Here is a 13,493-nt window from a genome sequence, read left to right as displayed (position 1 = left end):
GGAAAGTACTTAAGAGTAGGCCCAGGCACATAGTCAGGTGCTCAAGCTGTGCGATTGTTATAGTTAGCCTCGTGGGAGCACTACCTATGGGGAATAATACTTCATGTAGCCATGTATGTTGTCCACCTTGTCTGGCCCGACCTTAAACGCTGGGGACGCTGGAATCCTAGTGATCCCTGTAGCCCCTGCCCTCAAGGAGCCCATGGTCTAGTGGAGGAAAGTGACCTACTCAGCTAGTCTGCAGGGAAAGCAGCGTTAGAGGCACATGTCCCCTGCTCCAGGATCACACCAGAAGAGGAAGTTCATGCCACCTGAGGGTCTTGGGAAGGAAGGCTTTCCAATCTGGTGCTTGAAGAATGCCTTTAGCCCTGGCCTGTTTGGCTCAATGGATAGAGCGTCGGCCTGTGAACTAAAAGGTCCCGGGTTCAATTCCAGTCAAAGGCACATGCCTGGGTTGTGGGCTCAATCCCCAGTGGGGGGCTTGCGGGCTTGCGGGAGGCGGCCGCTCAGTGATTCTCTCATCATTGATGTTTCTATCTCCCTCTTCCTTTCTCTCTGAAATCAATAAAAATATATTTTTTTAAAAATGCCTTTACCAGGAGATGAGGGGTAGGGACCCCCGGCAGAGGGAACAGCATAAGCAAGTGCTAGGAGGCATGGGGAGGGCAGACAGGCCAGAGTACACCTGGGAGTTATCAGCAGGCCCCTAGGAGCCCGGGGCGCTCAGCACCCTGCAGACTCCAGGGAGCTTCCAGCCAGCCTGCAAGACACTAGGATAGAAAGCAAGTCTCCCGCCCCAGGGTTGTGTCCTGGTAGCTACTGTTTAGGAGCAAAGCTAATCTCTCCCTCCACTGGGCAGACGGAAAGAGAGGGCATGACTGCAGTCCACGCAAGTGCCCAACTGCAGATGGATTAGTTGGATGCCCTCCACCCCAGGTGAGGCTGGACACGGGGCCAGGCCCAGGCTCTACTCTCCCGGGAGCCAGAGAAATGAAATCGACTTCCCGGTGCTCTTTCCTCACAGTCCTTCCTGGGGGTCTCGGACCCTCCGCGGACGCTAAGCCAGGTGCCAAGCTGAGCGGAGGCTGGGCCAAGGCGCGTGACACTAGGACACGCGGGTGCTAACAGTTCTCCCCGGCCGGTCCCAGGTCCAGGACTGTCAACAGGCTGGCCGCCCGCAGGACTTGGGAGCGAGGACAGTCCCCTGATGTCGGGACTGGTGGACTGGAGCGCCACACCCTCGGAGCAAGACTGTTGTCCCCACATAAAGGAACCCTCCGTGTTTGTCACCCCGAGGCTGATGACCCCCCCCCCCCCCCTCTCGGGAAAGTCAGGCGGGGAGACAGCCAAGCGCCGAGAAACCCGGCGGCGGGAGCTCCAGAACGAGCCGGGGCGTGGGGCTCTCCGCCCGGTCCCTGGGGCACCGGCCAGGGCGGCACCCGCAGCTCCGCCGCGCCATCGCCCCGCACCGAGGGCCAGCCCGAGGCTCCCAGGCGGCGGGGAGAAGGGGCCCGGCCCCCGGAGGGAGCGGCCGAGCGCACCGCCCGCTCTTTTCTTGTTCGCGTCCCTCCCTCCGCTGCCCCCGCCCTCGCTCCCTATTTGGAGCGGAGACACCCCTGACGTCGGAGCCGCTCGCTCGCCGCTCCCCCGCACCGCGCGCCCGCCCGGGGCCGCAGACGGCGCGCCGCGCAGCCCAGCCTCGCCGAGCCTCGCGGGGCCGCCGGGCCTGCCACCCCCGCGGGCCGCAGCCAGCTCCGCAGCCACCGGCCGGCGCGCCGCGCTCCTCGCCGCCGCCGCGCGCGGTAAGTCCCGTCCTGGCCGGCACGCGGGCGCCCGGACGCCAGAGGCGGCGGCCGCAGGGGCAGCGCCGCGCCCCCGGCTGCGAGCTTCGTACCCGGCCCGTCCGGACGCCCGGGCTGGGGACGTGGGCGCGGCACGGGGTGGCCGGGGGACACCGCTGCGCCCCGAGCCCTTCCCCGGACTCGCCCGGCGTTTCCATTTCTTGGGAGGAGTGTCTACAGCCGGAGAGAACGGGAGGGAGATGCGTGGCGGAGCGAGAGCCCGGCGGGTCCAGGGCGGGTTGGGCCGCGCGGCGGGCGCGGGGCAGCGCCGGGAGCTGGGCCGCCGGGCTCCCGCATCCCCCAGGCTGTGCCCGGGCCTCGCCGCGCCGCGAGCCTCTCCGCACCGGTACGATTCTGTCTCCCTTTTGTCTCTGTCTGTCTGCCTCCCTCTCTCTCTCTCTCCGTCCCTCTCTGTTTCTCCGTGTGGAGTTTCGCTGGGTTTGCGCCTCTGCCTGTATGTTTCTGTGTCTCTGCATCCCGCCCCGCACGGGGGTCTCTCCGTGTGTCTGCGTGTCTCCCTGGCCCCTCGCCCCTGATCAGACTCAGACAAGCGCCCGGGGTCGGAGTAGTCGCAGTAGTTCCTAGACCCCGTACCAGAAACCAAACCCTCCCCCTGCCTCCCGCCTGCCCCTAGGGCCTGGCCGGGGTCATCCCCCTGGAACCGAGTCTGGGGCAGGGGGAGCCAGCCTTTCCGGGGGCTCCGTTTTCGTAAGAGTTCCACCCCCGCGAGGCGGCTGGACCACAGCGCCCCGCGGCCGGCCACCTGCCCGCCTGCTCCCTGGGCGGGGCGGTTCTGATCTTTTACGAGCAGCCGGACGGGGCAGCTGCCTGCCTGCCTTGGGGCGGCCAGGGGGCTGGCGGGCACCAGGGGAGAAGTGCACATTTCAGGCTTTCTGAGGCCCTCGGCCAGCTGGAGGACACCAGCCTGTAAGTGAGGGACCCCCCCCCCCTCCACCCCTCGGAAAACAGAGGTCAGGGCCTGAGGCCAAAGTCCGGGCCCTCAGGAGATGGGGGTGAGGAAGCAATTTGTCAACAGGCCCCTCATCCTTTGTTACTGTCCAGCCGCCCGCCTCCCGAAACTCCCCCAGATGCTGGGGCTGCTGGGGTGTGATTTGCCTTTAGTTGGAGACCAAAGAAAAGGTGAAGCTGGAGCATTTGCTCGGACCCCCCCCCCCCCCCCAACACACACACCTTTGCAAGCTTTCTCCTGGGCCTGTGGGCCCGAGGGTGGACGGGGGTGGGGGGTGGGTGGGGGGGGTGTAGGTGCTCTATGTTGGCTACGGATCTATCCTCATCCTTTTAAAGTGAAACCTCAGACTGAGTTTAGCCCCTTCCCCCAACCCCCAACCCCAAGGGTCGGAGGCTGGGGAGCCGGCGGGATGCTGGCGAGGTCTGCAGGGGGACTTCTGCTGAGCAGATGTGCAGGCCGGCCCTGCAGCCGCCCATTAGCATAGATTTGTTTTGGAGACAGCTTTGGGTCTTCCGGCTGGAGGGCTGGGGGGTCTTCGGGCAGGAGGGCCCTGGCCTGGGCTGGGGGTTTGTACCTAGGAAGGTGGAGTTGCCTGGCAGAGATGGGCCAACCTTTGGGGCCTGGGCTGGGCCCTGGGTGTCAGCCCCCTGGACAGTTGGTTCATGCTCTGCCAGCGCGCTGACGGAGGAGGAAGGAAGCCACCCTGCGGTGAGACCGGGTCGTGGAATCACAGTGGCTTTAACAATGCTCCGGGCCGATTCCCTGTGAGGGAATCTGCTAAAGTGGACATTCCCAGGCTCGCGCTCTCTGTTTTGCAGACGTGAGGCCAGGGCGGCGGGGGGGGGGGGGGGGGGGGGCGTGAAACAAGTGGCCTGGCTGGAACCAATAGATTATCCTGCCTCCAGGCACACAGGGAGCCAGGAGATGAGCTTGGGCCTGACGGTGCCCTGGACCCCAGAGCGGGCCTGGGAAAGCCCGCTGAGCTGACCAGGGCTGGGTCTGGCACTGCCTGGCCCCTCCCAGAGTGACCTTTGCCGTTGCACCCTTCAAGGAAGTCCCTGCACTCAGTCCAAGACCTGCAGTGATGGCCGCGCCCTTGCTGATCCCCGAGCCCAAGGCCACAGACGCCACACCCTCTGCACCCAGCAGCCAGCACAGCCTGGCAGCCAGGCCCAGCCCCGTTTCTGTTTTCTGCAAGTCGGATTCTAGAGGGGGCTGGTCTCTCCTGGACCCTGTCCCTTCCGTCCGTGGTCCAACAATCAGAGTCTGAGTGGGGTCTTCCTCTGGGCTCGCACCCTGGCAAGCGAGTGTGTGAGGGGGACAGGACTCAGTTTATTAAACCCTTTCCTGGCCATCCCCTCATTTGCATGAGTTTCCCCTCGAGGCTTCCCCTCATCGCTGTGGCAGGTGCAACCCCGGATTTGCATATTTTCTGCATATTTTTGGGACCACCCAGAACCTGGTGGAGGGAGTGGGGAGGAGAGGGTGAGGGGGGATCCTGTGGGAGGCAGAGGGACTGGCGGGGGCAGAGTTCAGGGAGGATGAGTGGCCCAGGGAGACGCCGAACTGGCACTAACAGTGACATTTTCTGAGGACAGATCCCAGGACAGGGCCCTCCAGAGGTTTCCATGCACAACTGCCCTGTGAGGTGGGTATTATCACTGCCCACCTTGGCAGATGAGGAAGTCGCTGCAGAGAGAGGTTAAAGTGGCTGAGCTAGGATGGAACTCGGGTCTGTCACAGTCCACCCTGGAGAATGGAGGAGACCCAGACCCTGCTGAGGGAGGAGGGGTAAGGAGGCAGGGAGAGACAGAGGCAGAGACAGAGACAGACAGGCTGGCTTGGGTTAATGGGTACTTTCTATCCAGAAAATCCTGGTGTTCTTGGCTCTAAGTGACCCTGAATATTTAGATTTACCCCAAAGAGGAAATGGGGAGCGATTGTCGCTTGTTATACAAATGGACTCTGCTCCACTAAGAGCTTCACAGTGGGTGTCGGGCCCAGGTCTCCCTTGAAATCTGGCCCCTCCTGTGAATTTAAGACTTGATTCCAGGCTCTGGGATCCAGGCCGTGGTGTAGGCCTCAGAATCACGGGGGAGCCCATGCAGATGCCTGGGCCGCGCCCCAGACCTGTGGAGTCAGGAAGTGAAGGCCTGGGAAGTTCTCGGGGAAGAGGCGAGGTTCTGGGCGGTGTGGACACCTAGAGGACCCCACAGTCCTGACCCGAGGCCTGTGCTCTTGCTGACCCCCACCCTCAGCCCTTCCTGTGGGAGCCGTGAAAGCCGGTTTCCTGTTTATCCACTGAGCTCTTCCCGTGTGGGAGGTGTGGTGGCCACTTTCTTGGTCTGTGCCTCAGTTGGCACCGTGCTGGAATGGATCAGCAGTGTGCCCCCGGGGAACGTCCTTCCTGTGCTGTTGGGCGCCTCAGAATGTGTGGAGTGTTTGCCCGAGGCCGAGGGTCTGAAGGGCTTGGATTTGGGAGTGGACAATGAGATGGTAGAGGCCACCCCCTGGGTCTGGGTGCCCTGGCTGAAGCCTCTCCTCAACTCCGAGGAAAGGCAGTACCATATCCGGGGCTCCCAGGATCGGGGCCGGCAGAGCCATGAGCTTGTTGCAGGGGAGTCAGGTGTGGGGTGTGAACCTTGTTTGAAGGGGCGCCCAAGATTTCCGCCCAGGCAGCGGCCAAACACCAGAGTGGGAGACGCAGGCTGCCCGGGGATGAGAGACACAGCGGCTGGGCCAGGGGAGGGCAGGGAGCCCCAGGCCTCAGGCCCACTCCAGACTATTCCCCAGATTCCCGGCCGGCTTCTCCGTTTCCTGCTTCCTCTTCCGTGACCCTGTGCGTGTGCGAAGGTGGCTGGTGGTTCCCCTGCTGCTGTCAGGTTCAACCTCAGTTCTGTGTACCACCTGCGGGTTCTAACTGTGGACTGATACATGAATTTATGTAAAAGCACCTAGAACAGTGCCAGTCAATACAGTTAGCCGTGTGGGCTGACGATAATCCCCTCCCCTGGCCTTTGTCAGCCAGGAGCTCCCTTCCTGTCCTCACCATTGATAACTAATTGTGATTCTGTATTAAATCCAGAATTAAGAATCTCTACTCCTGCCCTGGCCAGGGTTGCTAAGTGGTTAGAGCATCCGCCTGCTCACTGACGGGTTTGATTCCGGTCAAGGGCAAGTACCTGGATTTTGAGTTCGATCCTCCTCTCCCCACCTCATCAGTTGATGTGTGTCTTTTTTTTTTTTTAATTCTTTATTGTTGAAAGCATTACATTATGTTTTCTTTTCCCCCCATTGACCTCCCCCCCCCCCGACTCCCACCCGCCAGTACATCCCTTACCGCCCCAGTCGATGTGTGTCTTGATGTCGTGCTCACATCACATCAATGTTTCTCTCTCTCTCTCCCCCTCCCTCTACTCTCTCTGAAAAGCAATGGAAAAAATATCCTCAGGTGGGGATTAACAAAGTAAATGAAAAATAATCTCTACTTCCTGCCCCCACAGCCCTCTCTGACTGCCCCAATTTTAGACAACTTCCTCTTAACCCACTCCCCTCCCCTCTCTCTGGTCTTTGAGCTCCTGAGTGGGCCCAGGGTCTGGGACCCCAGCTCCCCTGCCCATACCCCCGCTTCCTAGAAGTTGCTCAGTAAATGAGTGTGGACTGCAGGGAACCGCATGGCTCAGGGGAAGGGCATTGTTTGGCCTGACTTGCTGGGGGGCCTGGGGACCAGTGGGGCTCCCCTTCCCGCCTGGTATTCTGAGGGCCCCTTGACTTGCTGTGTGACCTTCAGGGTGGGGAGGAAAGTCTATATAAAAAAAAAGTAGTTGAGTTGCTGCTTGAAAAAAGCATAAACCAACAAAAAATTAAACCTGCCAGCAAAGAGCCCACCCCAGTCAGTGTGAAGGGGGGGCAGTGGGAGTTCTTGGTGGTGGGTGTGAGGGCAGGAGGAGGGTGGGGGTGTCCTGATGACCAACATGTCTGGGAGTGAGTGGCCTGGCGCCCGCCCCGCCTCCTATTCCAGCTTTGGCTCTGATGCCCGCCCAGCCTTTCCCATGATCCCCCAGGGGAAGAGGACTGGGTGCCTGCTGGGTACTGGGTGCTTTCCCTGCATCGTCCCAGTTGTTCTCCAAGGAAAGTGCTCTGCTCCCCGCTCTAGGGTTGAAGTCGGTGGGTGCAGAGAGGTGAGCTTTCGCAGCTCCTAGGCCAGAGGGGAGGGTGGGGAGGGCTGGGACTCACGGAGCTCAGGGCTGCTGAGTGTGGCCCAGGCCCCCCCTCCTGGCCAGGGCGGGGAGAGGGTGAGTGATTGTGCCCTCTGTGGACACAGCTGACCCTTAGGAGTAACTCTCAGCTGTGTACTAGGAACGGAGGAAGGTCAGGGAGGTGGCCTTCCCCTCCGTTTATCTCATTTCTCTTCAGCTTCTGCCATTGTGTGACCCTAATAACCAGTCCCCAACCTCTGGGCCAGCGACTTCCCTAAAAGACTCACTGTTATCTCCTAGTAAACCTTGTTATTTAGCCTCAGCCCTGATCTCTACTCACCTTGAGCCTGATCCTGGTCCACAACCTCTCCTCATTCCAACTCCTACTCAGACCTGAGAGCTCATCTCCAGGATTTCATTAAAATCCCAATCTCCATTCCAGATCCTGAGGAAACGGAAATCACTCCCTGTCCCTGTTGCTTGTTCCCTGGCCACACCTGCCCCGACCTTCCTGAGGAATCATGATGGGGTCAGGTACAGGACAGAAGTCCCCGGATTTCTCCGAGGTCTCTAGGGGCCGGTCCAGCCTGGGGAAACACAAAAAGGACAAACCAACAACAAATTAAACTTGCTAAACATTAAACCTCTTCTGGTCGGCCATGGCCAGACCCTGACTCCAGCGAATTCCCTGGGGGCGGACAAGCACCATTAGGAGTGAGGACGCCTCCTGGATGCCAAGCCTGTGGAAAAATTAGCGAGGCTGCCAGTGAGGAAGAAGCCCATCCTATTTTGTTAGGATGTGGTTATACTAAAAACAGGGACTTTGCTGTCGATCTTGTGAGCGAGACCGGAAGTGTGTGGGTGAGAGCCTGGGCTCTCAGACTCCTCTGGGATCGGGGGCAGACTGTCAGGCTCACCTCCTCCTGCTCTCCCCACGTCACCCCCTGGAGCTGAGGGGACTTGCTGGATGGAGGAGGTCGCAGCCCTGCAGGCTGACCCGGCCCTGTCTGTAAGCCCAGCTCAGCCAGTCCACTTAGGCTTTCACTGCAGGGGCAGGCAAGACCTTCCCCCAGCATGACCCGCCCCCCCCCACCCCCCCTTCCCCAACTCTGTATAAAATACCTGCCACTTTATTTGGAAAGTGGGCTGACGGTTGTTCTGCATGGGATGTCCAGCCCCGAGCCAGCCCGACTTCAGTGCTGGGCGTCTGTGGGACCGGTGGACGGTACCTGACCCCTGCTCCTGTGTCAGCCCCACCCAGGCCCCGCTGGGGACTGTCCCTGGCGGAAGCACCCTGACTGACTGAGCTGGCCTGGTTCCCACCCTGGCTGCATGGCAGAACCAACCTGGAGCTTGTTAGGTTGCAGACCCCCACCCACCCTAGAACTTCCACTCCACAATCCCCGGGGAATTCTGAACGTCTGCCAGGCTTGGGAACCGGTGGTCTAGGGCACCTCACTCATCTTTCAGGTGGGGACGCTGCCGCCTGAGTGTCCGGGGTCACACCCCATGTGTGGACTCCTGACTGTCCAGCGTCCTTTCCCCAGTGGACCTCCTTGGGGGCATTGCCCTCCTTTCTGAATCTCCACCAAGCCTTCCTCCTCGTTTTTTGAGGTGTGTGTGGGGGAACCTACAGAAGATGAACTTGGGAACATTGGGAGAATCCCCTCGGGCCGGATCCTTGGGACACACACTGCCCTGCAGCGCCATCTGCTGGCAAGTTCTCGTATTGTCCTGGTGTCTTGCTCCATTCAATTGACAGAGCGGGTCAAGTGCTTGGCTTGGATTGCCTCCTGCTTGTCCCAGGTTTGGGTGGAGCTGGGGATAATGTATGTGTGTGTAGACTCAGAGCTCAAGGCTTTGGGGGGGTTATCCAAAAAAGAAATACAGTCTAGTCCGTGGTTAATTTTTTTAATTTTTTTTTTACGTGGGGTTCAGTCAGCAAAGTGGCCTGAGAGTTCATGTGACATGAAGATGGAGTTTAGCTTTCCGGGCATCAGAATACTGACAGCGATGGCAGCATGTCCAGGAGACATGCTGGGTGGCCAGCCCTCGAGGGCATGCACTGTGAGGGCAGTTTTTCGTGTTTGTCCAGAGGACCCACAACATCAGGGAGGAGGGAGCTAATGATGGCTCCACACTCAACACGTGCGTGGAACTTAGTGCCCCGCCGAGTCCCAGCAGCAATCCTTCGCCATGCTCAGCATCACCGTCCCTTCTTAGACGAAGACGCTGAGGCACAGAGGGAAAAGTACTTTGTTCAAAGCTACCTAGGAAGTTATAAAAATAACTGACATGGAGTGTGTGTGATCTGCTGAGGGCTTTTCGTGTCATGCCTCATTTCATCTTCACGACACCCGTTGGTGTACATACTCTGACCAGCCCCAGTTTCGAGGTTCAGAAGGGATACCTTGCCCAAGGTGTGGTTGGTTAGTAAGTGGGAGAGTTGGGATTTGAACCCAGGCAGTCAGATGTCAGAACTCATGCTTACAACACCACTGCCCCCCCACTTGCCAGCGTCCTCAGCCTGGCTGGCCTCACCGCAGTTTGTGCTCAGTTCTAGGGCTCTGAAGGCCACGGGCATGATGCTCCAGGTTCTGGTGGGGGCCGTCCTCCCCGCCATGCTGCTGGCCGCCCCTCCGCCCATCAACAAGCTGGCACTGTTTCCGGACAAGAGTGCCTGGTGCGAGGCCAAGAACATCACCCAGATCGTAGGCCACAGCGGCTGTGAGGCCAAGTCCATCCAGAACAGGTGGGGTCCGGGGGCCCGGGCGGAGGGGAGGAGGACAGGGCCGCCCGTCCCTGCCTCTGCCACAGTGACCAGGGCACGGTGACCTCTCCTCCCGCAGAGCGTGCCTGGGACAGTGCTTCAGCTACAGTGTTCCCAACACCTTCCCGCAGTCCACGGAGTCCCTGGTGCACTGCGACTCCTGCATGCCAGCCCAGTCCATGTGGGAGATTGTGAGTACGGCTGCCCGCCCCTGCCCAGCCTGCCATACCCCACCAAGCCCGGTGTGGGCTGGCTCGCCTGTCTTTCTAGCTTCACCTTCTCTCACCTTCTTCACTGGCTTGACACGTGACACCAGCTCACCTCCTTTCAGCCTCCAACACCTGCTTGGGTGGTCGCCATCACAGGGCCTTTTGCACATGCTCTTTGTGGGAACACCTTTGTCCTCCTGGCCTAGTTAACGTCTGTTCATCCTTCCGCTCTTAGCTCGAGCATCGTTTTCCCAGGGCCCCTGGCCTGAGCCCCCGAGCTCTGTGTGTCTCTGCTTTGAGCATCCGTCACAGCCTCCGTTTTCCTTCTGCATTTGGGTGATGTTGACGAGTCTGTTTCCCCCACTGGACTCTCAGTTCCTCGAGGGACTAGCCTTGAGTCCCCAGAACTGGCATGGAGTTGAGGGAGGGAGGGAAAGAAAAGGAAGGAAGGAACTAGGGGGAACAAGATGCTAAAAGGGTTCCTACAGGGCAAACCTCAGCTAGGCTGGTGGTTCCCGGGTGAGGGAGCTCTTGGAGGAAGTGAGGTCTGAGCTCAGACCCAGAGGTTGAGTAGAAGGTACCTGGGCAATGTTTGGGGCAGGTGGTGGGGATGGGTTGGATGAGGACCTCCCAGGCAGAGGGAACAGCATGTGCAAAGTCTCATGCAGATCAGTCAGCACAGTTGGTGGGAGTGGCGCAAAGTCAGGGGTGGAGAGTTTGCCAGGGGCAGCCTGAAGGGCCGGGGTGGCCTTAGTGAGAAGCCAGGATTTTCCTCCAAGTGCCGGGGGGAGCACTGAGGGGAATTGAGTCAGGGCAGGCCACATTGGATTTTGTCCCCCAGGGGGGCCCTCTAGCTGATGGGAGGGGATGGAGAGGAAGGCGGTAGGGCTGGGTGGGGGGAGACAAGTCAGGTGGCATCTGCAGGCTCTCCCCATCCCTCCGGGATGGGCCCGCAGAGCTAACTGGGGTCTCACAGGTGGGCTCAGATTCCAAGTCTCTAGGATTCCTGGGCCCACGAGGATGTGTGACCCCTGAGGCCGCCCTGCTGCCCTCCCCAGGTGACGCTGGAGTGCCCCGGCCACGAGGAGGTGCCCAGGGTGGACAAGCTGGTGGAGAAGATCCTGCACTGCAGCTGCCAGGCGTGTGGCAAGGAGCCGAGTCACGAGGGGCTGAGCGTCTACGTGCAGGGCGAGGACGGCCCGGGCTCCCCGCCCGGCACCCACCCCCACCCCCATCCTCACCTCCACCCTGGTGGGCAGACCCCTGAGCCCGAGGAACCCCCTGGGGCCCCCCACACCGAGGAGGAGGGGGCTGAGGACTGAGGCCCTCGACTCTTCCTCCCCGCTCGTCCCCCGTGGAACGCTGGGAGAAGTGTGTGGGGAGAGGCTGAAGCCCCTCTTTGGCACTGGATGGACTTGGATTCAGACTTGGACTTGGAATGCTTCCCGGTTGCCATGGAGATCTGAAGGGAGGGGCTGGAGCCAAGCTGCACAATTTAATATATTCAAGAGTGGGGGGGAGGACTGTTCTTCGGAGGGGGGTTCTCTTCCTTTCTGCCCCCTGGAGATGTGCCCCTGGGAGGGGGAGAGAGTTGGCTAAGCTGCTGAGGTGGGGGTGAGGCCGTGCAGACGGCGGGAGCCAGGCTAAGGCCCCTGTAGCCTGTGGCGGGGCAGGGCCCCTGGGGACAAGGGTGGAGCTGGGCCCTGAGCTGAGGGTGGGTCTCTGCCGCGGTAGCCCTGGAGGAGGGGCTGGGTCTGGGCTGGAAGGCCACCAGCTGAAGCAGGGAGCTCCGGCCCCACAGGCCTCCCCAGGGCCTCCCACCCACTCCCGTGCCCAGGGCAGCTTCTCCCCGCGCACTGAAGTGGCTCTCCCCCCACGGCTGGGAGTCAGGCCTGGGCAGGACCCTGCTGACTCATGGCCCTGGAGCCGGGGCCAGGCTTTTTGGGCCTCTGGCTTTTTTGGCTTTCCAGGGGTCGGAGGGAGGCAGGGAGGCGTCTTCCCAGGCCAGGGGGTGGGAGTGACCCCCAGCCCGTCAGCAGAAGAGCAGCCCTCCCTCCTTTTCTCTGAGATCTTTGTGCCTCCCGCTGCCCCTGAGTTCTAGGGCCCTCAGAAAGCTGATGAGACAGCCTCACCCTGTTGGGGGAACTCTTTCTAAAGCCCTGGTGGTGGGGAGGGGTCTCCCTTACTCAGATTCCAAGGAGGACCTGGGTGGGATGGACTCTGGCTGGGCCTCAGGGGCGAGGGTTCTTGTGAGCAGTGTTCACTGTGGCTCAGCTGCCTGATCCCAGCGGCCTCCCCCTCCCACTGCACTTTAACCCTAGAGGAGGTGTGGGATCCGATGGGGCGGGGCAGGCGGGCAGGGAAGAACTGCCTGTGTCCGCTCTTCTGTCCCCAGCTCTCCTGTCCCCAGCAGCTTCCAGCCCCTCCAGCCCCCTGTCTGAGGGCGCCCTGCTCCTCTTGGCTGTTCTGACAAGAGCTTCTGGAGCTTGTAACCAGTAGAGTGTCCCCGACGGACCCTGAGTGTTCTCACGAATAAATTCGTTCAACGCCGTGTTCTCTCCCTCACTGGCTGGCTCCGCTGACCCAAGGTTCCTGAGGGGCCCAGCGGTGGGGCCTGGGGAAGGGCCAGGCTGCACCGTGGGCCCTGATAGGCCCTCCTGCATCCTGGTGACCCTCTCACTTTTCTGCCAGGTGCACTGGCCCCCTGGGCTCTGTCACCCCAGCTCCTGTCTCCTTGGGTGCCCGGTTCTGGCCTTGCCTCTGTCCTTGGTGGGTTTCCCAGCTGCTTCTTTGGTTTGACCCTTGGTCCCTTGGGCTTGCCTCATGCCATCCCTTTTCACCCTCACAGTGACCCAGCATCAGCCCCTGGACCCTGGCCTGGCCTGGCCCAGGAGAAGGGGAAACAGACAAAACCGGTGCTGTGCTACACACACACACACACACACACACACACACACACACACACACTGGTGCTATGCCACACACACACACACACACACTGGTGCTGTGCTACACACACACACACACACACACACACACACACACACTCTGGTGCTGTGCTAAACACACACACACACACACACTGGTGCTGTGCTACACACACACACACACACACACACACACACTGGTGCTATGCCACACACACACACACACACACACACACTGGTGCTATGCCACACACACACACACACACACACACTGGTGCTATGCCACACACACACTGGTGCTGTGCTACACACACACACACACACAAACTTGTGCTGTGCTACACACACACGCAAACTGGTGCTGTGCTAAACATACACACACACACACACACAAACTTGTGCTGTGCTACACACACACACTGGTGCTATGCTACACACACACACACACACACACATGCAAACTGGTGCCATGCTAAATAATTGACATAAATAACTCACCTATCCTCGCCACCGCTCTGTGATACAGGTATTGCCCTCATTTTGCAGATGAGGCATGAGAAGTGCAGAGGGGTTAAGT

At 60.4% G+C, this 13,493-nt stretch overlaps 1 protein-coding gene across 3 annotated transcripts; it reads left to right on the top strand.

Moving 5' to 3' along the window:
* The first annotated feature begins 1,181 nt into the window (after window positions 1-1,181).
* On the top strand, window positions 1,182-12,539 carry NBL1 (NBL1, DAN family BMP antagonist). Of its 3 annotated transcripts, none has more exons than XM_059690995.1 (4): window positions 1,453-1,802; window positions 9,568-9,762; window positions 9,860-9,971; window positions 11,048-12,539. In XM_059690995.1, the coding sequence occupies exons 2-4, from the start codon at window positions 9,593-9,595 to the stop codon at window positions 11,309-11,311; spliced, it is 546 nt and encodes a 181-aa protein (XP_059546978.1). In that variant the 5' UTR covers window positions 1,453-1,802; window positions 9,568-9,592; the 3' UTR covers window positions 11,312-12,539. The 3 variants fall into 3 exon arrangements, with proteins under 3 accessions (XP_059546977.1, XP_059546978.1, XP_059546979.1); XM_059690996.1 differs by lacking the exon at window positions 1,453-1,802 and adding an exon at window positions 8,481-8,624; XM_059690994.1 differs by lacking the exons at window positions 9,568-9,762; window positions 9,860-9,971; window positions 11,048-12,539 and adding an exon at window positions 8,481-8,618 and having other exon boundaries at window positions 1,182-1,802.
* The last annotated feature ends 954 nt before the right edge of the window (window positions 12,540-13,493 follow it).

This window comes from Myotis daubentonii, chromosome 3, assembly GCF_963259705.1.
Source record: "Myotis daubentonii chromosome 3, mMyoDau2.1, whole genome shotgun sequence".
Taxonomy (NCBI): domain Eukaryota; kingdom Metazoa; phylum Chordata; class Mammalia; order Chiroptera; family Vespertilionidae; genus Myotis; species Myotis daubentonii.
This window is presented reverse-complemented; position numbering and strand designations above follow the sequence as displayed.